This window comes from Meles meles, chromosome 3 (genome assembly GCF_922984935.1).
Source record: "Meles meles chromosome 3, mMelMel3.1 paternal haplotype, whole genome shotgun sequence".
NCBI classification, from domain to species: domain Eukaryota; kingdom Metazoa; phylum Chordata; class Mammalia; order Carnivora; family Mustelidae; genus Meles; species Meles meles.
This window is the reverse complement of record NC_060068.1, coordinates 147,166,004-147,191,549: the sequence shown is the minus strand read 5'-3', so window position 1 is coordinate 147,191,549 and position 25,546 is coordinate 147,166,004. Positions and strand designations below refer to the sequence as shown.

Sequence of the window (25,546 nt, the reverse complement as noted above, 5' to 3'; positions counted from 1 at the left end):
GCTTTTGATGGTCACTAAAAGCTTTTTAGAGTCACACAATTTATATATATATATATAAAAATATATATATATTTTTTAAAGATTTATTTATTTGCTGTTTTAGAGAGTGTGAGCATGCATATGCAGGCAGGGGAGGGGCAGAGGGAGAGAGAGAGAGAGAAAATCTCAAGCCAACCCGGTGCTCCCACCCCAGGCTCGATCTCACGACCCTGAGATCATGACCTGAGCTGAAAGCAAGAGTTGGTCACTTACCTGACTGAGCCACCCAGGCGCCCCAAGACACACTAGTTTGTTTTTTGTTTGTTTGTTTGTTTGCTTTTTTTTTAAACAGTGTATTTTAAAGTGAATGGGCTGTGCAGAGAGAGAAAAGTTGCTGATTTCATATTTCTCCATAGAATCAGTTTTACATGGTTTCCTTTTACTTAATGATTTCATGGTTTCATTTTATTTCCCTTTTCATGAAGAAAATTGCATAAGCAAATCAAGTGAAAAGAAATGGACTTTACTTGTATCTTAAGTGATAAAATCATAATTACTATCAAACATTATTTCAAAACTGTGTTTCTGGCACCAGCAAAATAATTCAGAATTTGCTTTTGGCTAAAGAACTTTGGCTAAAGTTGTTTAAAGGCTGCCCTTCTAAATCTCTTTATAGCCTGTTATTTTATCAATTCTTTTTTTAAAAAAGATATTTATTTATTTGAGAGAGAGAGAGAGAGAGCAAGAGAGCAAGAGCACAAGTGGTGGGGGGAAGGGGGAGGACAGAAGCAGAAGGAGAAGCAGCCTCCCTGCTGAGCAGGGAGCCCAATGCAGGGCTTGATCCCAGGACCCTGGGACTATGACCAGAGCCGAAGACAGACGCTTAAGTGACTGAGCCATCCAGGCGCCCCTATTTTTATCACTTCTTTTATCATTTACGTTATTAATTGTATTACAGTAATCAATAAGTTATTAACCAAAATGCAGTAAAGTCATAGAAATTTCCTGAATGGGGCTTTCTTACATATGAAAACATCTCGTAAGAGTCTAAGTTAGAATCTCACCAATTCCCGTGCATTGATTTTCCTTCGACAAATACGTTCTCTACGTAATACGGAAATAGCATATTAAATTCTCTTGGAACTGTGATGACAGACTTCCTTTGGATTGACAGGATCATGCAGACATTCGTTACACAGCAGTGGAAACAGAGCAAAGAAAAATCGAACTGCCTGCACAATAAGAAGCTGTCAGAGAAGAAGGTGAAATCTCCCCTGCATTTATTTTCTACCTTGCGCAGGTGGGTAGCAGATGATTTCTCGATTGTCCTTCTCGATTCGGAGCACGGGGTACTGCACGGTTAGGTCCTTCAGAGCATTCTTGTGGATATTCTCGGCATCCATGCATTTTCTGTGTGACTTCAGAGAACCGACTAGGTCCTGTCGATTCCCTCAAAAGCAAGGCTTCTCGTTTCCGCATTCGGAGTGTTTGTTTCCGCCCCACGCGGTTTCGCTGGTGGCTTGGCGCACGTGCTCACGGTGCGCATGCTCGCACTTTCTCTTCTCTTTGCGCGGGACGGGCTGTGTCTAAACCAGGTGGGCCTTGTAGCCGCGCGGAGCTGACAGGGCCTCCGCGGTGGTGTCCGCGGTGTGTCGCGCCCCTGGTTCGCCCCGTATTAACTGCTGTTCCGTTTTCAAGGTCGCCAAGTTACCCTCCCCCCGGTTGTGGTAAAAGCAAATCCAAGCTGAAATCGGAGCAAGATGGGATCTCCAAAACGCACAAGCTGCTGCGGAGGACTTGTTCCAGCGCCGTCAAGACCGACGACGTGTGCGCCACCAAGTCGCACAGGACCTTTGGTCGCTCCCTGTCCAGCGACCCGAGGGCGGAGCAGACCGTGCCGGCAATTAAGTCGCACAAACTCTTGAACCGGCCCTGTCCCGCCGCTGTCAAGCAAGAGGACTGCCTCACTCTCAAGTCGCATAAACTGTTGACTCGGTCTTGTTCCGGAGACCCGCGGTGTGAGCACAACGCCGGCTTGAAGCCCCACAAACTGTTAAGCAGATCTTACTCCAGTAATCTCAGAATGGAAGAGCTGTACGGACTGAAAAGCCACAAGCTGCTCAGCAAGTCCTACTCCGGCGCTCCCAAGTCCTCCAAGACGGAGCTTTTCAAGGAACCTAACGCAGAGGGCAGGAGGCTCTCTCTCACCTCAGGGCTTATCGGTATCTTAACCCCGTCTTCATCGTCATCTTCCCAGCCTGCTGTGCGTAAATACTTTCATCCTAAGTTCCTCAGTGTTAGCTAAGGGGCAGGACAGGGTTTGGGGGACAGGGGGGTTCGTTTGGGCAGGTCTTGTAGAGGGAAGAAGCGAGATGTTCGTCTTTGTTTTCGTGTTTTAGAATTTACCGTTTGTTTCCTTTTGGGTGTTACTTAGCACGCCAGACACTGGCAACCGGTCGTGGGATGTGCATTTTGACTCTGAAAAAATAACTCTAGCTATTGATTGACGTAAACCTAGTCCAAAGTCCTGTCGTGGCCGTGAATGCTGCTAAAAATGGAAGGAAGTCGGTTGGATCCACAAAGCTGATCCTTTTAAGCGAGCATGGCGTTTTAATGTTTTATCAAGTAGGTTTATCTGGTCTCTAGTTTTTGTACGTCGGTAGTGGAGGGCAAAGTTTGTCGAATAATTAAATTCAGAATAATGTCCTTTCTTTTCTGGATGAGGACATTTGCCTACGAACATCGTAACTTGTAGAGAGAAGCAACCTCTACTTCTATATCGCAGAGCTTTGCTTAAAGCTGCTTTCAGTGTTTTTATAAAACTGAAGTCACTTTATCCTGAAGCTTTTTGGTGGAGATGGGGCCGGAAGGTAACGGTATTCAAGCGTAAGCCCTCTGGGTGATATTTACTGGGAGTCAGTCTTAGCAGCATTTACCTTTGGAGTGATCAGCATTACAGCCGATTTCAGATAAAGAAACAGACCTCTCTTATGTATATTAATTATGCAAAACAATCGATAAAAATGTTTTCTTCTAGTAAATGCGTGTGTGTGCTGGGTAAGAGTGTACTTGGCTCTTAACCATACATATGGATACACCTAACAGTAGATGGCATTGAAAAAAAATAAGCTACATCGTCAGAAATTTGTGCTACTCTTGTATAGCTTTATTTCTAAAATTACATTGTAAATAATACCATAAAATTATACTCGTGTTAAGAAAATGTATGTGAGTATATTGATAATTTTAGGTGGACCCCTAAAAACCCATTTCCTATCAAAAGTAAGCATTAAGGAAACTTAGAAAATAATGTTGAAGTGTTAACATAGAAAAGTTTCCCATGAGAGTTTCACGTAAAAAAGATAATTTCACTTATTCTGCAAAAGAAAGTGTCTTACTATCTTCCTATATAATTAAGCCTAATACAGTACAGTAGTTTAGTGGTGTACCCCCTCAGTAGCTGTCTCATATGTCCTTGGAGGAATAATTCTCATTGTAAAATAAGATGGAAATAGTCTAAATGAGGAGATGGGAGCATTTGACAGTAAGTAGTAGTGGAAACGAGCTTTTGTGATCATTTAAAAATGCAAGTCATTTTTACTAGAAGATCAAAAATTAAGAATGCTGTTGGTTTAGCTTAGACAGAGCTTGTGGTAATAATGGCAGAAAGTATATTATAATAAAGAAACTCTAAAATCTTGATGTCATATTCAGTGATTTAATTCATATTACAGGTGACCTTAGATCACACACTTGTATTCACTGTTTCAAAAAGCCAAAGGCTGTAATTCATCTATTCTCTGAGTTAAAAAATTATTTTTTTCTTTTACTTTCCTTTTTTATAGCCAAATGGTGCCAAATGCATTCCAATACGAGACCGCGGCTTCCTAGTGCAGGTAAGATCCAAGCAAGCCATCCATTGCAGAAATACTTGAGCTTTTAATGGGTTTTCAAATTATCTATGAACTTGACTTAATTATTTCTCTTTATTATTTTTTTTCAGACAATTGAGTTTGCTGAACAGCGGATCCCTGTATTGAATGAATACTGTGTGGTTTGTGATGAGCCACATGTGTTTCAAAATGGCCCTATGCTTAGGGTAAGTTCTCAGTGATAGAATTTCAGTGTTGATATAGGATATAAAAGGGTTAAGATATAAAAATGAAGAAGTATATAACTTGATTTACAGTGCATACTGTCTAATGAGCAAATTAATACACACAGTGGTGTAATTTTGGCAAATGAATCACTATTTGTAAAGGAATCTGTGGAAGACAAGTTGTTTCATATTAGGAAAATATTTCCTAGAGTATTTCTTATATGTGCCTATCTATCATCTCTCTTTCCTTCATCTCTTTATATCTATCTGTCTAAATCTGTATTAATATCAATAGATGTAGATGTAGGTGGATAGAAAGATAAATGTAGCTACAGATGTATATATGTAAACTTATGAACAGTATTTCTTCAAAACCACACAATTTAAGATGCTTACTGGGAGACAAAAGAGTAGAAGTCAAAGGAGTTATGCAATAGCACACAGAGAATCTGAATTTTAATGATTTCCAAAAAATGCCAGCTCACTGACACTTTTGGGCATTACTGAGGGAGTATAGAAATAAGAATCAATGTGTATATATTCCCACAAAAAATAAATCTTTCCATTTATTTAGATATGTAGTTTGGGAGGAATGATCCGATTTCAAGTTTTTCTATAATTTTTAAATTGAGTAAAATTCATGTAACATACAATTCACTCTTTTAATGTATACAATTTAATAGTTTTTCGTTTATTCACAGTGTTGTGGAACCATTACCACTGTCTAATTCCAGAACATTTGCATAACCCAGAAGTAAAATCCATAACTGTTAGTGGTCATTTCCAATCTTCTCTTCCTCTGAACCATTAATCTATTTTTTGTTTCTATGAATTTGCTTATTCTGGACATTTCATATAAATGGAATCATACATTATGTGGCCTTTTGCTTTTGGCGTCTCACTTAATATAATGTTTTCAAGGTTCATCCAGGTAGCATGTATCAGTCTGTATTTCTTTCTTTCTTTTTTTTTTTTTTTTTTTGGTGTAATATTACATCGCATGGATATATGACCCGCATTTCCCATTCATCATTTAATGGAATTGCTGGTACATAACTTTAAGTGTTTGAGAAACTACCGAACTGTTTTTGACAGTGGCTATACCACTTTATTTTCCCACAAGCAGTGTATGATGGTTCCAGTTTCTCCACATCTTCAACACTTGTGATACATCTTTTTATATAGCATCTGAGTGTATGTGAAGTGGTATTTCATTGTGGCTCAGATTTGCACTTCCTAAATGATGAGTGATTTTGAGCATTTTATCATGTGCTTATTGACCACTTGTGCATCTACTTTGGATAAATGTCTGTTTATATTCGTTGCCTGTTTTTAAGTGGATTATTTCTCTTTTGTTGTTGAATTAATAGAGTTCTTTATATATGTGTGTGTGTGTATATATATGTATATATATATATATATTCTGAATACTAGATTTTATTAGATGTGTGATTTGCAGATATTCTCCTATTTTGTGGGTTTTCTTTTTACCCTCTTGTTAGCATCCTGTGACACACAAAAGTTTTAAATTTTAATGGAGCCCTTATTTATCAGTTGAACTGTTGCCTAATCCAAGGTCGCAAAGATTTACACCTATATTTTATGTTTTACGGTTTCTGCCTTACAATTAAGTCATTGATCCTTTTTGAGTTAATTTTTGTGCATGGTGTAAGGTTGGGTTCTAAATGAATTCTTTTGTATGTAGCTATTCAGTTGCCTCAGCACTGTTAGTTGAAAAGAACTTTCTCCATTAGATGATCGTGGTACCCTTGTTGAAAATCATTTGACTGTAAATGTATTGGTTTATTTGGACTCTTAATTTTATTCCACTGACCTGTATGTGTATCCTTCCATCTGTGCTACACTGTCTTGATTACTGCAGCTCTGCAGTAAGTTTGGGAAGCAAGAAGTGTGTGTCCTCCAACTTCATCTTCCTTTTATAAAATAGTTTTCACTGTTTGAGGTCCCTTGCATTTCTGTATGAATTTTAAAGTCAGCTTGTTGATTTCTGCCAAAAAAAAAAAAAAAAAAAGGCAGGGAATTTTATAGGTTTGCATTGGATCCATAGGCCAGTTTGGGAAATATTGCTGGCTAACAATTTAACCCTTTCAATCCATGAACACAGGAAGTTTTTCCATTTATTTGGATCTTTAAAAATTTCTTTCTGCACTATGTTGTAGTTTTCATTGTTCAGGTTTTATACATCCTTTGATAAATTTATTTTTTAGTTAGTTTATTCTTGTCACTCTAATCAACGTTGTACTAGAGGACATAGCCAGGGCAATTAGGTAAGAAAAAATATTAGAAGGTATTCAGATCGGAAAGGAAAAACTAAAACGATCTCCATTTGCGGATGACATGAATGCTGTGTGCTAGACCCTGTATGGATAGATATTTTGCATATTGCTTCCTTATTTGATTTTTACAAAACTCTTGTGGTTTATGTATTTTTTCGCTCATGGTGCAAATAGGATTAAGAGATCAAGCAATTTGCATCACCCAGCCAGTATGGGTAGAAGCTAGACTTTGAACCTGTTTCTGTCTGACTTCAAAACTGCATCATAAATGCTTACTGAAGGCTTCCTAAGTATAAGGCACCAACCTAGATTCTTTTGTACTTTCTTTTTTTTTTTTTTATTTGACAGAGAGAAATCACAACTAGGCAGAGACACAGGCAGAGAGAGAGGAGGAAGCAGGCTCCCCGCGGAGCAGAGAGCCCGATGTGGGGCTCGATCCCAGGACCCTGGGACCATGACCTGAGCCGAAGGCAGCGGCTTTAACCCACTGAGCCACCCAGGCCCCCTCTTTTGTAATTTTTAAGAGAAATTTGTCCTGTTCTTGGGAATATATATTTGAAAAGACATATTATAAAGCCTAGAAAGAGAAAATTTTGTCAGAACTTGTTTGCATTTCAGGACGTATACTTTAAGAAACATGTAATAACCATGTGTGGTCATGATCTTTTGTCAAAGTCTAAGACATATTTAATTTTACTTGTTTATGGGAAACATTATATATAAAAATTTATCTCACCGCTCGTACACTATTCTTTGTCAGTCAGCTTTTTTTTCTCAAAGAGATACATACAATGTTACTCTGAAACCCAGATACCCAAATTAACTAAATCGGTGTTTATTAAATATTGGGGCAAGTTTGTTATTTTGATGTGATACATGGAAACGTGTAGTTACGATGAGAGTAAGGAGAATCCTTTGGTCATTTCAGTTTATCCCATCAGAAGGTCCATCTTTATTTTGTTAGTGTTCATTTGTGGATCTTGATCTGTTACATGATCAATGGCAATGCGATCTTCACTCCAGAAGGTTATAATAATGTTATTGATGGCACATGCTTTTTGAGTGCCTTTTATGTGATCATGTGTTCACAGTGTTTTACATGGATTATTATTTGATTTAGTCTTCTCATGATAACCCTGTGAGATGGGTATTATTATTACCCCTGTTTTACAGATGAGAACAGTAATTTATTTACTATCAATGTGGCTAGTAAGTTATAGAGATGAGACTCAAACCCTGGCAGAATGACACCAAGGCCACAGTTCTTAATCAGGATGCTACTCTTGACTCATGTACTTGAACTGACTACTTTCACATCTTGGATATTTTCTGCACGTGTTGTGGTCCTTGTGGTTCAGTTATTGGCAGTTCATTCCTATAGTAAGTGATAGAAGTATCCTGATTGCTATCAGTATTCTCTGTGCCTTGCTTCAATTTTTGTTTTACTTTAACTGTTTTATTCTGCACCAGAATTTCTTTCTAGAAGTGGAAGTGCTTTTGTAAATAACGGTGTTTTCTAAGTAAGTATAGCTAGTTATCTGCTGGTTTTATGTTGTTGCCATTCAGACTGATACCTAAGAAATCAGAAAACCTACTTGGGTTTCTTAAATAGAAAGATAAGTTACAGCTGAAATTAAATGAGGAAATGGAAGTCAAAGGAAGAGAAGTAAATAAAGAACTGCCTCATGATTGTCTTAACCAGATATTTAACCTAAATCCGGCATACTCATTTTTTTTCCTGTATCTCTCTTACATTTACATTGTAATATGTTTTACTGTAATTTTAATAGAAATGTATAAAATTATTGCACATAAAATTTCTTATGGAGTATTAATCACTAAACTGACTCATTGACCATTTATTCAGCACAGATGACACATTACAAACTGGAATAACTCCTAGAGATGTAAAGAGGAGACGTTATATCCCAGTGAGTGATTAAATAGGTCAAATAAAACTCAGGGTTCCAGAGAATTCTATGTCTAATGTTCATTATGTTTGTTAGATCTCTTTCTTTCAAAATTCGAAGTGTGTCTTATATTTTTTCTCTTTTCTCTAAGCATGATTATTGAATGATGTAAGTCGCCCTTTACTGCTAGTTCCCAGAAGTCCTAATATTTTGTTCACTACTTGTACTCTTCTGTCACTTTACTCAGAGGTCTGGGTAAGCGTGTTATACTTTCTGAAACATGGGTACCTACTGTGCTTAATGATTTAGAAATACCACGTATCTCTTTGTTCACAAAAGTTATAAATGTCACTCCTAGGCGTGAGGCCTGACATGTAAAACTTTGCAAATGCATAAAACTCACATTAACATCACAAGGATTGTTTATAGTGTCCTGGATTTCCCATGTGGCAGTGCAGTTCGGATTATGATCAGAAAACCAAACCCAAACCCAATCGGTGGTTCTCTACATTTTGGTATCAACTAGAGTATTAAGGCAGCCCACTGTTGATGCTTTAAAATATTGATTTTTGTCTTCATCCAGTGTTTTTGGAAAAGATAAAAATAAGGATTTATTGCCAGACTCACCACTGTTTTCTAAGCCTCTTCCTTCTTAGTGCCCTTGTCTTTATGTTATACTCACACTGAATACCATGATCAATGCAATTGTTTGTATTCTTTATTGAACCCTGCGGAAGGGCTGCTGAACTGGGTTGGAGAAAACCATGCATATGGTTGTAGGGATTAGGATCTCTATAGTTAGAAATTTATCATTGGTACTTGGCAGTCATTCTGTATGTGTCCCCGGCTAGTAGACTTTCCCATTTCCCAGATCAACATATGACATGAAAATTATGGACCTCATTTTCTTCTCCTGTCATGTGAAAATATTCCAGATTGCTTGCTGTGAATAGATTGATTAGGCTTGAGATCCTGGTATCATTCTTCGGGTATAATCCCCAATCCTACTGAAGCAAAATCAGCTGAGACACCTGAGCTGTGGACCTTAGACAAATGTTTGTAACTAAGTTCTTATTTTCAGAATAAAATTAGCAGCATCCGGTTATAATTTCGTTGTAAGCTTAAGGCATTCCCATGATAATTGTTGAGAAACTGAGCATGTAGGTAAACCTTGATATGTCCCATTTTACTTCTTAAGAGTAAAACAGGTAGGTCTTCTTGTATTTAGGTCTGACTTGAATGTTTGAAGAATGGATGGAAAAGCACACCCTGTTCCCTCCTCAACTCTTCCTCCCACCCCCCCACCTCATGCCACAGAAATAAGATTTCCATTTTTGAAATATAGGCTAAATGATAATTATACCAAACACTTTAGTTCAGAAATATGATTTTTTTCAAACCAAGTAGAAAGAAATTGGTTTTAAGGCTCAAACAACAACTTAAGTTGTATGAGATAATAGGAAACACTGTGTTGAAGCTTAAATGGGCATGAGCCTATTTTAACTACAAATCTGCCTTGATCTCCATGGGATTCCTGTCTTTCTTTGGGCACGGTGAACTTGCCCCTCCAACCACCTACCCCGCCTTCCCCCCGCCCCGCCCTGCCCTGAATGTGTCTCTCTTCCAAACCATGAAAAGAACTTGAAGCATTGACGATAAAATCAGAAATACAAAGAGCTAAATAAAGGCTTGTAGGTTTTGAGTTTCTAGTAGCTATTCTTAATTATTCTTACATGTTTTCAACCCTAGTTTTTTAACTAGGAATTTTATTTACACTGCTCATTTCTTTTTTAACAAGAACAATTTTAACACTAAATTAAGGGTTTCAATAAGCTATGATATGAAAATAAAAATACTATTTCATAATAAGCTTCAAGGAAAATTTTATTGAACACTTACTTTTGTGTTTGCATTGGTTTAAAACAAGAAGCAGCTTGGTTATCAAGTTACCTAGTATTGTTAATATTTAAACAGCTCTGTGTACCTCAGGGAGATTTTCTAAACCTCTTATATTTTCTTACTTCTTGATCTTATCAATCTGGTGCAGTAGATGTGATTTTTTTATCCCTGTTTTACAGATAGGAAAACTGAACCTGTGCACATTTGCCCCCATTGGAATAGTCATCACTTTTTGTCTGTTCTGTATATTGGGCTAACATGAAAAATTTTGTTTGAGTGGAAAAAGCATGGCAGAAAAGGTTTGAAAACCTCTCACTACACCATGCTATATACAAATACATAGTTAGATACTCTTGAGTTTTATCATTTCTATTTTTAGTAGGAAGTAATTTGAATTTATTGAAGACACAAACTTTCTAAAATGCAGTTAGGTTCTAAAATATTCTTTAGGCTTAACCATTTTTGAAATACATTTTTATTGCTCACACTTTGAATTTTTTTTTTTTAAGATTTTATTTATTTATTTGACAGGCAGAGATCACAAGTAGGCAGAGAGGCAGGCAGAGAGAGAGAGGAGGAAGCAGGCTTCCTGCCAAGCAGAGTCCGATGTGGGGCTCGATCCCAGGACCCTGGGATCATGACCTGAGCTTAAGGCAGAAGCTTTAACCCAGGCGCCCCTAAATTGTTTTGATTCATCTAAAATTTAAAATGTATTTGTCTTAGCTTTAAAACTTCTGAAATAGGGGCGCCTGGGTGGCTCAGTGGGTTAAAGCCTCTGCCTTCAGCTCAGGTCATGATATCAAGGGTCCTGGGATCAAGCCCGGCATCGGGCTCTCTGCTCAGCAGGGAGCCTGCTTCCCTTCCTCTCTCTTTGGCTGCCTCTCTGCCTACCTGTGATCTCTGTCAAATAAATAAATAAAATTTAAAAAAAAACTTCTGAAATAAATCTTAGGGACATATAAAGTCAACTATGTGTTTAAATGATGCATAATGAATGTTACCTTGCAAAAAAAATTATGTGGAATGGCAAGAGGGACTTGTCATGTTTCTACAGTTCAAATTATAGGAACTAATTGCTTGAGGACAATAAAATAACATAAAGAATTGTTAATATTTTAGGAATTGAAACATTAAAACTCAAAAATGAATTCATAAATGATGTACACATTTGGTTATATTGGGCATATACGCTTTGTATTAAATTATGTGTAGTAAGACACATCGTTACACTTACCCAGTAATGTTTTTACCCAGTAAAGTTTTTGAAATTTTTAATTTTTAAAAATTTTTTACCCAGTAAAAATTTTTAGTATTTTCCAAAAAATTGAGGGTGTATGTTTTATTTATTTACTTATTTATTTAGTAAGTAGTCTCCACACTCAATGTGGGGCTTGAACTCACAACCTCAAGATCAAGAGTTGCACGCTCCACCAACTGAGCCAGCCAGGTACCCCACCTATGTTCCATTTTTAATTGATGCTGGAGCGTTCTGTATAAATGGTAGTCAGAGCAGAATATGTTGGGGGTGAGGGATTAGCTGGGAGTCAGCTAAGTTACAATGTAATTACTTATGTTTCATTAGGGAAGAATGATTTGGTTTCTCTCTCTCTCTTTTTTTAAGATTTTATTTATTTATTTGACAGCCAGAGATCATAAGTAGGCAGAGAGGCAGGCAGAGAGAGAGAGAGGGAAGCAGGCTCTATGCTGAGCAGAGAGCCCGATGCAGGGCCCAATCCCAGAACCCTGGGATCATAACCTGAGCTAAAGACAGGGGTTTTAACCCACTGAGCCACCCAGGTGCTCCCTTGGTTTCTCTTTCTTGAATAAGATGTCCTTTCTGTGAGCAATGAGACATCTAATCTTGATTACTTAATATGATTTGAGAACTTTGTTTTAGTGTGCTATCTTGTGTGTTGACATTTTGAACTTCTCAAATAAAATGTGGATAAACATGGGAGCAGGGAGGGTCAAAAGTTTACAAAAACTAGTTAGTAAATGTTTATCTGAAAATTTAACTGATTTATAGCTCTGATACTGTCTTGAACTTTCTAGTAAAAATGAACAATAGAGGGGCACCTGTGTGGCTCAGTGGGTTAAGTGTCTGCCTTTGGCTCAGGCCCTGATCTCCTGGGATCGAGCCCCACTTTGGCTTGAGCAGTTGGGCTCCTTTCTCAGCGGGGAGTCTGCTTCTTCCTCTCCCTCTGCTCCTCTGCACACCTCTTACATTGTCTCTATTTCTCGCTCTCTCAAATAAATAAATATTTTTTAAAATGAGCAATAGATTGTTACTTTAAAAATTCACTAGTATTTACTTAGTTTGGTATCAATATAGCATAAATTAATCACCATTTTACCTCCATATTTGCTATTTTTAAAAAGGGAAGATAAAATTGTAAGAATGCAATGTGTACTTCTAATTTTCTAGTGCAGTAGCAAAAATTGCCCTTTCTCCCCTCAAAGTTTTATAGGGTATCTGACTTCCTTCTTCAAACAGTTACAGGAACCATATATTCCTGTAAGTCAGCCTTATACATTTCAACCAAAAAGACGCAAGAAAGAAGAAAAGTGCTCATAAAGTAATCAAGCCATAGCTTTATCATTAAGAATGTAGGTTTATAATTTAAAGTAAAGGGTCAGGGGCACCCAGGGGGCTCAGATGGTTAAGCATCTCCTTTCAGCTCAGGTCATGGTCTCCAGGTCCTGGGACCCTCTTCTGGCTCCTGGCTCAGCGGGGAGTCGTCTTTCTCTCCCTCTGCCTCTCTCCCTGCTCATGCTCTCTCTCCTGTATCTCTCTGTGTCAAATGAATAAATAAGATCCTTAAAATAAAAAAATAAAAAAGCAATGAGTCAGTTGGCAAGTTCAGGTGATCAAAGATTTGAATATAATCAGGTCTGGGAGGGAGATGAAATGGAAATACAGAATAAAGCTTTGAAATGTTGTTCATTTATTACTCAAGATTAAAAAAAAAAATTAGGTCAGGGCGAAATTGGTACAGATTATTTGAAACAAAATCAGGGTGGCCCATGAATACCTAGGATTGGTGACAAAGTATGCAATAGAGATAGGTAAGAATAACTACACTATTTTTTCTTCAGTCTTAGACATTTTTCCTACATTAAAATCTTAATATTTTATCCATCCAGTCTAGTGGAGTGTGAGATATTTTATTTCACTTCCACTTCCATTGTTTAAAGCAACAACTTGGTACTGAAAAAGATCGTTTCTATTCTTTTAAAACATTTCCTGAAATCTGTGAATACTATGTACATAGGTACCTACATACATATATATTTGGATGATCTCAAAGTGAGTGTAATTGATCGCCAAAGTTCAGTTGAAAAAATGAAAACTACTATTTGTATACACTAAATAAGCTTTATCCTATTATTCCTTTGGGATTGAAGGATTTTATTTAAAAATTGTGTGGTTATTAGACAAGAGTAATATTCAAAATAAAATGCCTTCTGTTTCTGTGTCCCCGTTTACTTCCTCAGTGAACATTGCTGGGTAGCTGGTACATGAATAAATTCCTAGGGTCCTTCATGATTTCTATGGTTTATCTTCTCCCCAGATTCTTTTTGTATACAGGTCCACTATACACCAGTATAATGTTTGGCACTATGGTAAATGGACAATAAATGATTGCTATTATTATTTCAGACCATATCCTGCTCCCAGAAAGTAAACAAAAGAAACAGCCAATGTCCTTGGGGAAAACTGAGGTTGAAACATACATGGACATAGATAAACACACACAAAAAATAGAAGATTAAAAATAGGTTAAACACTTAAGGAAAAATAAGTCGCAGAAATTGAACAGTCTGCTCTAAGTAGAGCCATCTATATATAGCACTGTGTGTATAGCTTGAGTCTGGATGAAGTTTTCTCCAGTTAATTTCCTCTCATAGATTTACCTGATGTTTTTGAAATGTAATCAAACTGCCCTTTTAAAGTGGATAAAAGAAATGTATCAATTGATTTTTTCCTAAAATTTTCTTTGGGGAGCATCAACCAGAAGTGTTTGTGATTGGTCATGCTTATGTCCACAAAGCCACCTTATGGGCCCATTCCGAACATAAAAGATGGACCGAAAAGGACTGTACTTCCCACTGGTTAAGTGCTCGACCAAGTCGTCCTCAGAAATGAGTGAGCAGAGGACCAATGGCACTAACAAAAGCCTTTTGTCTGCTAGGCACTGGCACCATGGATTGTATTGTGTTAGGCTTCATCAGCTGCCTAATGCAATGTAACTCTGGAGATAAGATAAATCAAACAGACGACACTATATTAGATTTGAAAGATGAGAAGTCTTCCAAAGCAATTGCAGAGTGTATATTTCAGTGCTGTTGACTTCAGGAGGTTATTGAAGTCAAAAGTCTTTGCAACAAAACCAATCTTTCAAGAGCTGGGTAGCAAGTAAGCGGAGTCATGCTTATTTCTTCCAAAGAAAATTACCTAGGAAAAAGTGGAATTCTTTGTATATCTGTTTTACACAGCTGTTAGGTTTAACTTTGTTTTTTTAGTGTATCGCCAGCTTAGGTGTCGGCTTTTTTCTTTTCTTTTTTTTAATACATCTCAGGTACAAAAGTGAATGAAGTAGGCGAGATGGTTTTTCCATCTCTTGCTGAAAGCTTCTAAGTCCAAGTGCCTTCAACTACTTGAAATGGATTTCTTATGTTTGTTACTCCATAATACTAGATATTATTTACCAATTGTTACCCAAATTTAAGAATTTAACTTTTAATTAAGGTCCTGTGATTCTTTTCCTTTTAATATTCTGAAACTTTGCATTTTTTTAAGGTACTTAATGGAATGTCATAAAATTACCTTAGGAGTTGGGAAACGGAAAAAAAACAGTATTGTGACTCATTGCCCTTTCTTTTGTAGCCAACTGTGTGTGAGCGAGAGCTGTGTGTGTTTGCTTTTCAAACCCTGGGAGTAATGAACGAAGCTGCTGATGAAATAGCTACGGGAGCTCAGGTAGGAACACACAGTGCTAATTAGTCCTGATTTTGATCTGAAAACTTTATTCTGATCCACTAGTGACCTTCAGTCTGCTCTTCTTTCTTCTTTTGGATACATTTTTGATAGTTTGACTAGTTTAAAAAGCAGGCTGGCATTTGATTTTTTTTTTTTTAATCTAGAAATTGAAATTTGCTATCTGTATCTAGTGAGTGTTTTGTCATTTGGCAATTGCAAAGGGAAGAAATTAAGCCAATTTTTTTATGTTTGAAAAATAACTATGATTCTCTCATGGCGAAGTTGAAATATTGAAACCCTTGCACATGCATTATGTAAAATTTATTTGTAAAGTTATAGTGCCACAAAATGGAAGCCAATTTATTTTTAAAACGTAGGTGAGAAGATAAAGGGCAGAACATATAAGAAAAAGCATCCAATTTTACAGTAGCAGTGTGTATGACATAGGAAGAAAATTATAAAAACAAATGAAGCAGCTTGGGAGTAAGAAGCATTCCATGTTTCTGGAAGGAAAAAATAAATTCTAAAGATGCCAGAATTTACTTCATGAGTCATGAATTCCAACAAAATTTCAATTGATTTTTAAAAATTTATTTATGCAAACTAACTTCCTCATAAACCTATGTAAATAGATTTACAGATAATATAGATTAATAGAAAAATATCAGAGAAAACAAAAAAAATGAGTGTTAATTAAGGAAGGCTAGACCAACCATATACAAAAACATATGCAATTCTCTATTTTATAAAAAATGTAGTACTAGAAAGAATAGGATGTCAAATAATCTCCAAAAGAGATCTAGTTATAAATGTACTTAACATATTTTAAAGGAAGTATCACATCAAATTGTAAAATTAAAACGTTTTAGTAAGTGAGGTGGGAACAAATGACTTGTAACATGGACAAAACCCCCATGTTTGTAAAAACAAATTTGTAAAAACAAATTCCTAATAGCTGAAAGAAGAGTTTTGTTTAAAAATACTACATACAAACTAAAAGAGAGTAAAACTAAGCATGCACAACGTGGATAGTGCCTCAGGTTTGTGCATTTATGCAGTGTCAAGGAATGGTAAAGAATACCAACAGATTTGAGTCCATCCATACTTTGTTTTTTACTTGAAAGAATAGTGAACGATAAGAGCTACCTATGAGAAAATTTGTCTTGCCTCAAACATAATTGTATAAAAGCACATAAAACTTGAAAAAAGAAACAGGAAGACCGTAACAGATTAATAGAGGAAATGAGCACACAATTCACAAATATAGTTAGTAAAGAAACGTAAGAAAATACTCAGCTTTACTGAAATCAGCAAGAAGCTAAATATGAAGAGAATTACCAATCTGTCACTTACAAAATTTGCAAGATGCATGGTCGGGGAAATGATCATATAAGAGACATTCATTCATTCAACAGGTATCAAATGCCTACAATTAACAGGCATTTGTCCAGATGGAAGTACAACAATTAATGTGGAATAGCGCAGGCCTTGTGGATTTACATACATCCTGTTAACCTAATTGTTTCATTCATTAACTAAATGGAGGTACATCCACTTGAAGAACTATTAAGGAAAACAGTTGTGATATAATGAAATATAAATGAACAAGAATACAAACGGTATGGCATTGATCATATGTAATGTGGAAAAAGATCCCATGATTAAATTTCAAAAATATGGCTCGATATCACTTCTACAGCCAACATGCACATATTTGCATATTAAAGACTCTCAGAATCCCTGAAACTAAGAAAATAAGTAGCCAGTGCTTAAAGGGTTTCTCAAATGTGTCTGACCATGGTGGGTCCTTTTTCTTTTTTTTCTTTCTTTTCTTTTTTTTCTTTAAATGTGAAAGTTTTTCTCATCATTTGGAACTAATATTGCTCAAAAATAAAAAAGAGATACTTTAATCTATGGTGTTTATAGATAGCTATCTGAAAAGCTCATTTCGGTAGCACAAATACTAAAATACAGGTATATAAAGATGATTAAGCTTCACACAGCTGTGTGTGTGCTTATGAATATACATACATGTACATACATGAATAGGTAATTGGGTATATATATAATATATAAAACATGTATTTTATATAGTATGTATATTTTATATATTTCACATATATATTTACATATAAACATATATATTTATGTATATAAAATTCTTCAAGTGGTAAAGTTAACGTTTGTGCATTTTAGTGTAAATTGTCCCTCACATCCCTTGTGAGAAGGGACGGAATTAGAACCTGGAACTAAGAAATAATTAATTAGAAGGAAAATTAGCATCATGCCACCGCAGGCTAGGTTGATAGACTATTAGGTGCTTTTTTTCCCCATCTTATTATAGCTACCTCAAAAAATTTTGGTTGTTAAAGAGAACTTTATTTTGGATTTTGTAATGATAGTTACAAAACACAATTAATCATATCAATTTCGTGATTCTACTCTGAAGTGGAATATTCTTTTTACTACTTGAAAGCAAGTACACAATATTCTGGTTGTAATTCTAAAGATTACATAGAAACTGATTCTCTTTCTTTAAAAAATTTGTTTTTAAGATTTTTATTTGACAGAGATCACAAGTAGGCAGAGAGGCAGACAGAGAGAGAGGAGAAAGCAGACTCCGCAGTGAGCAGAGAGCCTGGTGCGGGGCTCAATCCCAGGACCCTGGGATCATGACCTGAGCTAAAGGCAGAGGCTTTAACCCACTGAGCCATCCAGGCACCTCATGATTCCCTTTCTAGAAAGAAAGAAACTATATCTCAGTAGTCATAGTGCATCAGTTGACTCTTGTATTTTCAGTCGTTCTCTTGAGTTTGCAAGAACATCCCTTAGAGGGACACGGCAGGAGGCTGGACTGGGACGAGAGTGCCTAAGCAGCCAGGATTCCAAGCCCCCATATACTGTTTCATCCAAAACCAGCTCCATTTATTTCTTTATGTTCAGCTCTCTTACAAAATTTTATTTAAAAAAAAAAAAAGGAATCAATATTGAAATGTTTGAAAGTCATTGATCTTCGATTTTAAATTCACTTCTTTTCCAGAATACATTATGTATCTGTAGGCTACTCCTTTCTTACTCATCTGGACTTGAACTTTCTCATCTGCAAGTGCTCTAAAGTCTTCCTTACCTGCAGGGAAGGGTGGAGAGTCTTGCTCTATCAGATGGGTTGTATACAATGGCCTCTGGAAGCATGTGATTCTATAAACCCACAGACCTTTTCTCACTCATCAAATGGCCTAATTCCCATTGTTTGAATTCTGTATTTCTCTATCCTAAGTATCTTAGCGTCTGGATTGTCCCTTCAATTATATTATTCAGTGTAAGAAGAAAGATGTCTGTAACTTGCTGACTATAGCACTCACCATTATGTGCTAGGAGCCCATTAAGAATCTTTCAAATTTGGGGGCGCTTGGGTGGCTAATTCAGTTAAGCATCCAACTTCTGATCGCAGCTTAGGTCTTGATCTCAGGGTCCTGAGTTCAAGCCCCATGTTGGGCTCCATTCTGGGCATGGGTGCCTACATAAAAACAAAATCATTTTAAATGCTGGGAGTGGGGAAATACATGATTTGGAATAAAGAAATTATAGTCGTTTGTTACATTTCATTTTTAAAAGTAGACATTTTACTCCATGGAAAAATTAACACGCAAATGAATTTAAATCCAAACAGTGTAATACAGACCTTTTCTTGTTCAAAAATTCTAACTGCTAACTTTTTTAACAGATAAAGCATAAAATTATAGTGGCTTAACGATAGACTTTTTTATTTCTTCCTCCCACAACTATCCAGTCAGAATGCTTGTTGGACAGCTTTCTGTGTTAATGATTGAGTTAACTGAGCCCTTTCCCTGTGGCTCTGCTGTCTTTAAGTACACAGCATACCGTAGAGGCAGAGATAAAAGTGGAGAAGGTGCACCGGTTGCACCCTTCTCCACTGTCGATCCAATTCCATTGGTTAAAACTAATCACATAGCCTTACGTAGACAAAAGGGGTGGAAATGTCGCATGCCAAGTAGCTGCCTCCTGTCAAGAGCTCTATACCTGGAAAGCAAGGAGTAGAAGACTTTGGTGGGCAACATGAGATTCTGCTATGGTAGTTACGCTATTTCTTTCAAGTTGTCTTAGAACATATATTAGCAGGAATATTCTAATTAAATTTCCTACGCCCTGTATCCACTATTTCATTAAGGACTCCCACCGGTGAAATTATTGGCAGAAGAATGCATTTAATTTTTGGTAGTTCTGATGCTTCTGGGACAGGGTGTTTAATATTTGATTCAAAGGCATACATTGCTCAGGTTATTACTGTTCTATCTGTTTGTATCATTACTCTTGTGATTAAAAAACTCTTGTGATTAAAAAAAACACTTAACCTAAAATTGACTATCTTAACCATTTTTTAAGCATACTGTTTAGCAGTTAAGTGTCTTCAACTTGTCATGAAACAGATTTCCATAACTTTTTTATCCTGCAGAACTGAAACTCTGTACCCATTAAACAACTCTCCTTATATAGCCCCCTTCCTTCTGCCTGGTAATCACCATTCTACTTTTTGTTTCTATGAATTTGACTACTTTAAATACTTCATAGGTGAAATCTGACAGTGTTTGTCTTTTTGTGGTTTATTTTATACTGGTTTATTTCATTTAGCATAATGTCCTCAAGGTTCATTGATGTTGTAGCCTATAACAGAATTATCCTTTTTTAGGCTGAATAATTTTTTCCTATATGTATATGCCACATTTTCTTTACTCATTCAACTGTTAGTGGACATTTTGGTTGCCTCCATCTCTTGGCTGTTGTGAATAATGCTGTCAACATGGGTATGCAAATAGGTCTTTAACATCCTTCTTTGAATTATTTTGGATATATATCCAAAAGTGGGATTGTCACTTCTGGCAGGATCATATGGAAATTCTATTATTAACTTCTTGAGGGGCTTCTGTACTGTTTTCTGTAGCAGCTGCTGCAATTTATAATCCCATCAGCAGTGCACAAATTCTCCAATTTCTTCATGTGTTCAGCACTTGTTATTTTCTGGTTTTGGTTTTTGTTTTTGTTTTTTGATAGTAGCTATCCTAATGGTTAGGAGGTGATATCTCTTTATGGTTTTGATTTTGATTTCTCTGATGTTTAATAATGTTGAGCATCTTCTTATGTGCTGTTGGTATCTGGATGTCTTCTTTAATGAATTGTCTATCTGAGTTTTTTGCCCATTTTTAAATCAAATTATTTGATTTCTTGTTGAGTTGTAGGAACTCTTTATATATTCTGAATATTAACCCCCTTTCAGATATCTGATTCACAGATGTTTTCTCCCATCCCATGCCATTTCACTCTGTTGATTGTGTCGTTTGATGCACCAAAGTTTTTAAGTTTGAGGTAGTCCCATTTGTCTATTTTAGCTTTTATTGTTTGTGCTTTGGTGTCAAGCCAAGAAATCATTGTCAAGTCCAATGTCATGAAGTTTTTCCTCATGTTTTCTTGTAGGAATTTTATAGTTTAAGGTCTTATGTTTAGGTCTTTATTTCATTTGGAGTTAATTTTTGTGTATGGTATAAGATAGAACTTCATTTTTTTTTTTTCATATTGATATCTAGTTTTGCCACTGTCATTTGTAGAAAAAACTGTTCTTTTCCATTGGGTGGTTTTGGTACCCTTGTGAAAGATCATTTGACCTTTTATTAAAGCAAAGGGCATGCACTTTTTTAACACTTCAGTTGCATACTGTGACTTGTAATTCTTAAAAATTTTTATAGGATAGTACCAATTCCCTCCCAACTGCCTGTATGTCAGAAAGGGCTGTTTTATTTTACTGATTATTCTTTTTCAGATGTTTTTATTTGGATCTTTCTTTATTGAGAGACCAGATAATGCCAAAAACAATTTGTGTCTAGGTTTAAGTACATCTCTCTGGGGTAGAAGGAGTGTGAGTGTGGATTCAGAAGACAAAAAGGATTTTATTATGTCTTTATTATATATATTGCTGAAACCATATATATACAGACACACACATATAAGTGGAATAATGTGTTGAAAACATATTGGCTCTTTCAGTTCTACCATTTTCTGAGTGAGTCTTGTGCGGTGTATGTCTGTGTACTTTGGGAAGGGTTCCTTATAGATCATATACCTGATGGCTTGAGTTTTGCTGATTATTTTAGGTCACTGGAAATTCTGGATGCTATGATTGGGTGGATGTGTTTTGTGAGTATATATACATCATAGTGAGCCCTACAGCCATTAGGTCACAGTGCCCCTCCCATGAACCACAAGAATCAAAAATTATTTTACTCTTACTCTACTCTTTTTAAATGCCTGTCTAAAAACTTTCTAGAAATATTTTTATCTATAAAGATTAAGTCCATTCCTTTCTTTATGATGTCTTCTATCTTTACACTGTTGATGTGTCTGTCCAGGTGCCCTCTCTCCATTTAGACTGTGTCTGTTTTCTCAGTTGACTTGCCAGAAGCATATTTTGGGAACTGGAGAGGGGGCTCTACTCCGGTTAAATGGCACTGCCTTTTAGTAAATTGTGTTAAGAGGTCACAGAAGAACACAGGAATAAAACCAACTTATTTAGGGTACTAAAGGTCATGAATGGCAGAGAAGGTCTCTGAGGCAGAGAGTAGGAAGAAGTAAGATGATGTCAGGAGTTTTACTGTTCTTGGAGCGCGTCGGACTCATCTCCTGAATTTGCGGTTTCCATCACCTGGAATAGTTTCTCCCAGAGCTCTGTCTCCCTTTCCGTCTTCACTCTGGTCTCTTTAGAAGTAGCACCACCTTCCTAGGCACTCTGAAATCCCCTATTGCCTTAGTCTCTACTGCCTGCTTAATCTTCACAGCATTCAACACTACCAGAAATGTGTTTGAGCATATGTTTAACTGATTATTTTGTTAGGCATCTTCTCCATTAGAATGTAAATCCTTTGAGAGAGAGGACTTGTCTTTCTTGTGCATGTCTGCTATACAGCCTAGCGCAGTGTGAGAGCACAGTAGGAGTTCGTGACAGAGATCTGAGGACGTAACTGGAAGCAACACATGTTAGTTATTTCAAGTTAATGGTCAAGTTTGGTCAGCTATGGTCTGAAGCCATAAATTACAGATCTGAGAAGGTGATAGCAGTTTTGAGACTTAGGTAACCACGAGAGGGAGGAGCAATGGCAATGCACGAGCTGAATCTCGAAGGATGCTAACTGTCTCATGTATGTGTTTCAAGGTGGTAGATCTGCTGGTATCCATGTGTAGGTCTGCACTGGAATCTCCTAGAAAAGTTGTCATTTTCGAGCCATATCCTTCTGTGGTGGATCCTAATGATCCTCAGATGCTGGCCTTCAACCCCAGGGTGAGTACTGCTCCTCCTATACCCATCTTGCCCCCCATAACAGCAGCTGAGGTTTTAGTCCTGCTAGTTTCCCTCTTTCTGTCTAACCCCCTCCCTCATCAGGCCTACCCCTAACCCGTTGTGGACCCTATCCATTTAGTAAACACAGTTTCTTTCCCACAAACTTCATTTACTGCCTCCTCTAGTCTTTTCCATATCCTGTTACTTCCCTTGTCCTTTCATCTTTTAAAATCACTTTCAGAACTTCATCTTGATGAAGCTACACCCATTTCATCCTCTCAAATTGCAATTTTTACACATCCCATCTGCATGAAAGGAAGGAAAATAGCAGTAATCATTTCATTAAATATTTTTGAGAGTCTAGCTTAATGTAACCTCACTGTAATTTTTAAGGGTTGTGGGTAAAAGGACCGATTTTTGCTTTCTTTTGTATTTTTACTTAATCATCCCTTGCCTTCTCCCCACTCCCGTTTCTCCCCAGTTACCTGAAAGTTAGTGAAAGTTTAGTCCATATTGTTGATCAACTGGCATTTCTTGAGAAAATAATTTTATAAATATACATGGAGATGAGTCAGAATCCTTCTGAAATAGCAAAATTCTCAAATTACATGAAAGCTAAAATTGCCTTAGTTTCTGTTACTATCCATCTTGAAATCATTCTGTGGAAACAATGGCTATATAAAATGTCCTTGGAAAAGATTTCCTTCCATCATAAGTGGCAAGAGTACACAGAGTTAGAGTATACTTAAAGATGAATTATCAGTTAAGTGTGTGGTGTCATTTATACACTTACTAGTCATATTCTTTTGATAACAATCTTCCAATGAAAAGAAAATAAAATCAAAATATTATGAGACTTAAAGTAGATTTTTGTATTTTAGAAGGATTCTGTTCTTACTTTATTCATCATGGCTTAATTTTTTTGGTGAGACAAAGAATCAAGAGCCCAATATCTTGTTTATATTTACAGTTTTCCCCCTGTAGGCTAAATATGATTTTTTTATGTACTTACATTATGATTGGCATTGTTTTCTTCTTTCTTCCTTCTAACTCAGTTATGTATCCTACATCCTAGAGTCATCTTATTAAAGCCTTTCCTTTTTTGTACAGTCTTTCAAATCAACTCTGAAGGGAAATCCACGTACAGAAATAATGTGTTTCTCTAGTAACATGTAGATTTGCAAAGGCTTATAGTGAATACTATTTTTTTTTCCCACTCAAACAGAAGAAGAACTATGATCGAGTAATGAAAGCACTGGATAGCATAACTTCCATTAGAGAAATGACACAAGTAAGTATATCATCTTGTGGTCTTGTACAGTTCAGTTTTGCTTGAGTAAAATCATATTTTAAAAATGTCTGAGAGTACTGGCTGTGTATTGAAATGTAGATTTTTCTGTTAGATGGGAGTATAATTAAAGTACTTTAAAAATTAAAAGTGTGTCGTACTAGGAGGTTTTAATTAAATTATATCATTCTATTGGTGGGCTACCACTGTGACTTTTGGAGGGTAACTGCATGATTATATTCCTAATGTTCTCTGCAACAGTTAGAGTATGTGGAGGTATGTTGGACTATCTAAAGCAAAGATTAAATCTGGTACCATCTTCCTAGACTCCTCATTTTAATTAATGGTAGTAATTTTAACACATTATTTTATTTTTTTTTTAAGATTTTATTTATTTATTTGACAGAGAGAGACCACAAGTAGATAGAGAGGCAGGCAGAGAGAGAGAGGGAAGCAGGCTCCCTGCCGAGCAGAGAGCCCGATGCGGGACTCGATCCCAGGACCCCGAGATCATGACCTGAGCCGAAGGCAGCGGCTTAGCCCACTGAGCCACCCAGGCGCCCCAACACATTATTTTAATGTCAAAATAAAAACAGATATTCTATCAAATACAAATTGTGCATAAATATTGTAGACAGAACATAGAATCTCAAAACAACTTTGGAGGATGCAAGCCTCCCCGAGAGTATGAGTTTATATTTTTAGCCATTTGGGGAGACTTGGTGATGCTTGCTGAGCACGGATGGCGGTTTATTATGAAAGTCTAACATACCACTGGGCTATAGTCCAGCTCTTCGAAAAGCACATGCTATTGAATTTTTTAGGCTTTTCCACTGGCAAAAATTTGGAGAGAGGCTTAAAACTCATCAATGATAAGTAGAAATTAATAATCTGTAATTGACAACAACACACATTATGGGTTTCGTTTGCATATGGCGGTTTCAAGGCTTGCACTACGCTACAGACCCTGGAGGCTTATAGTATTACCCTGGGTCATTTCTGTCTTTGGGGAGAGAGTATTGGACTCCTTCAGTCTTGAGGCCCGCAAAGCTTCACTGCCACTCCTCCCTTCAACCCTGCCATCGCCACTGCTGTATTTGAAATGTGCTCCCAGAGTACATTTTTACATTTCCAAATTTGAGTTTTGAGTCTTCGGATAGTTATTTATTCAGGTAGTCAAATATTCATCCATTTGTCCAACAAATAGTGTGTGTCAGACAATGGTAAACAAAGAGATCCTTAATTTACAAGTTAGATCATTTGCTTAAAAACCATCATCCTGGCTCGTTGTTTTTCTATGCCCATACTTTTCTGTATTACTTGAATTCCTTTTCAAACAAGTATTATTATTTGTATAAGGAAGAGAAAACAATGAAATACATTTCCACTTAGGGGGGGAAATGAACCTATTCCATTGGCTTACACAAAGTTAAATAATTTTTTAGTCACCAAAGACTTCGGTGGTACTAGGGTGTTTATTATACTATACCCTAGACCCAGATCATTCTCAGATAAAAATAGCTACGAAATTCTGACACCAGGCACCATATCTGGAAATCAATATGATCTGGGATCACCTCTCTGCCAAAATTTTCTTCCTTTATTCTGGGTCATGTGTAAGCTATTTTAATAGAAGGCAGTGCAGACAATTGAGTGTCAGCCTGGGAAGTCAGAGGCGGGTGTTGTATAATTTGTTCATCAATGATGTGGCCTGTGACCTTGGGCAAGTTGCTTAATTGCTTGATGCT

At 36.6% G+C, this 25,546-nt stretch overlaps 1 protein-coding gene across 2 annotated transcripts in view; it reads left to right on the top strand.

Moving 5' to 3' along the window:
- The window catches only part of PARP8 (poly(ADP-ribose) polymerase family member 8), a 179,291-nt gene that overhangs the window by 129,059 nt on the left and 24,686 nt on the right, over positions 1 to 25,546 (top strand). For both annotated transcript variants that reach the window (XM_045999564.1, XM_045999563.1), the window contains exons 12-18: positions 1,154 to 1,279; positions 1,678 to 2,242; positions 3,825 to 3,875; positions 3,983 to 4,078; positions 15,073 to 15,165; positions 22,385 to 22,510; positions 23,736 to 23,801. In XM_045999564.1, the coding sequence (XP_045855520.1) occupies positions 1,154 to 1,279; positions 1,678 to 2,242; positions 3,825 to 3,875; positions 3,983 to 4,078; positions 15,073 to 15,165; positions 22,385 to 22,510; positions 23,736 to 23,801 (1,123 nt within the window). The remainder of the gene's footprint in view (positions 1 to 1,153; positions 1,280 to 1,677; positions 2,243 to 3,824; positions 3,876 to 3,982; positions 4,079 to 15,072; positions 15,166 to 22,384; positions 22,511 to 23,735; positions 23,802 to 25,546) is intronic.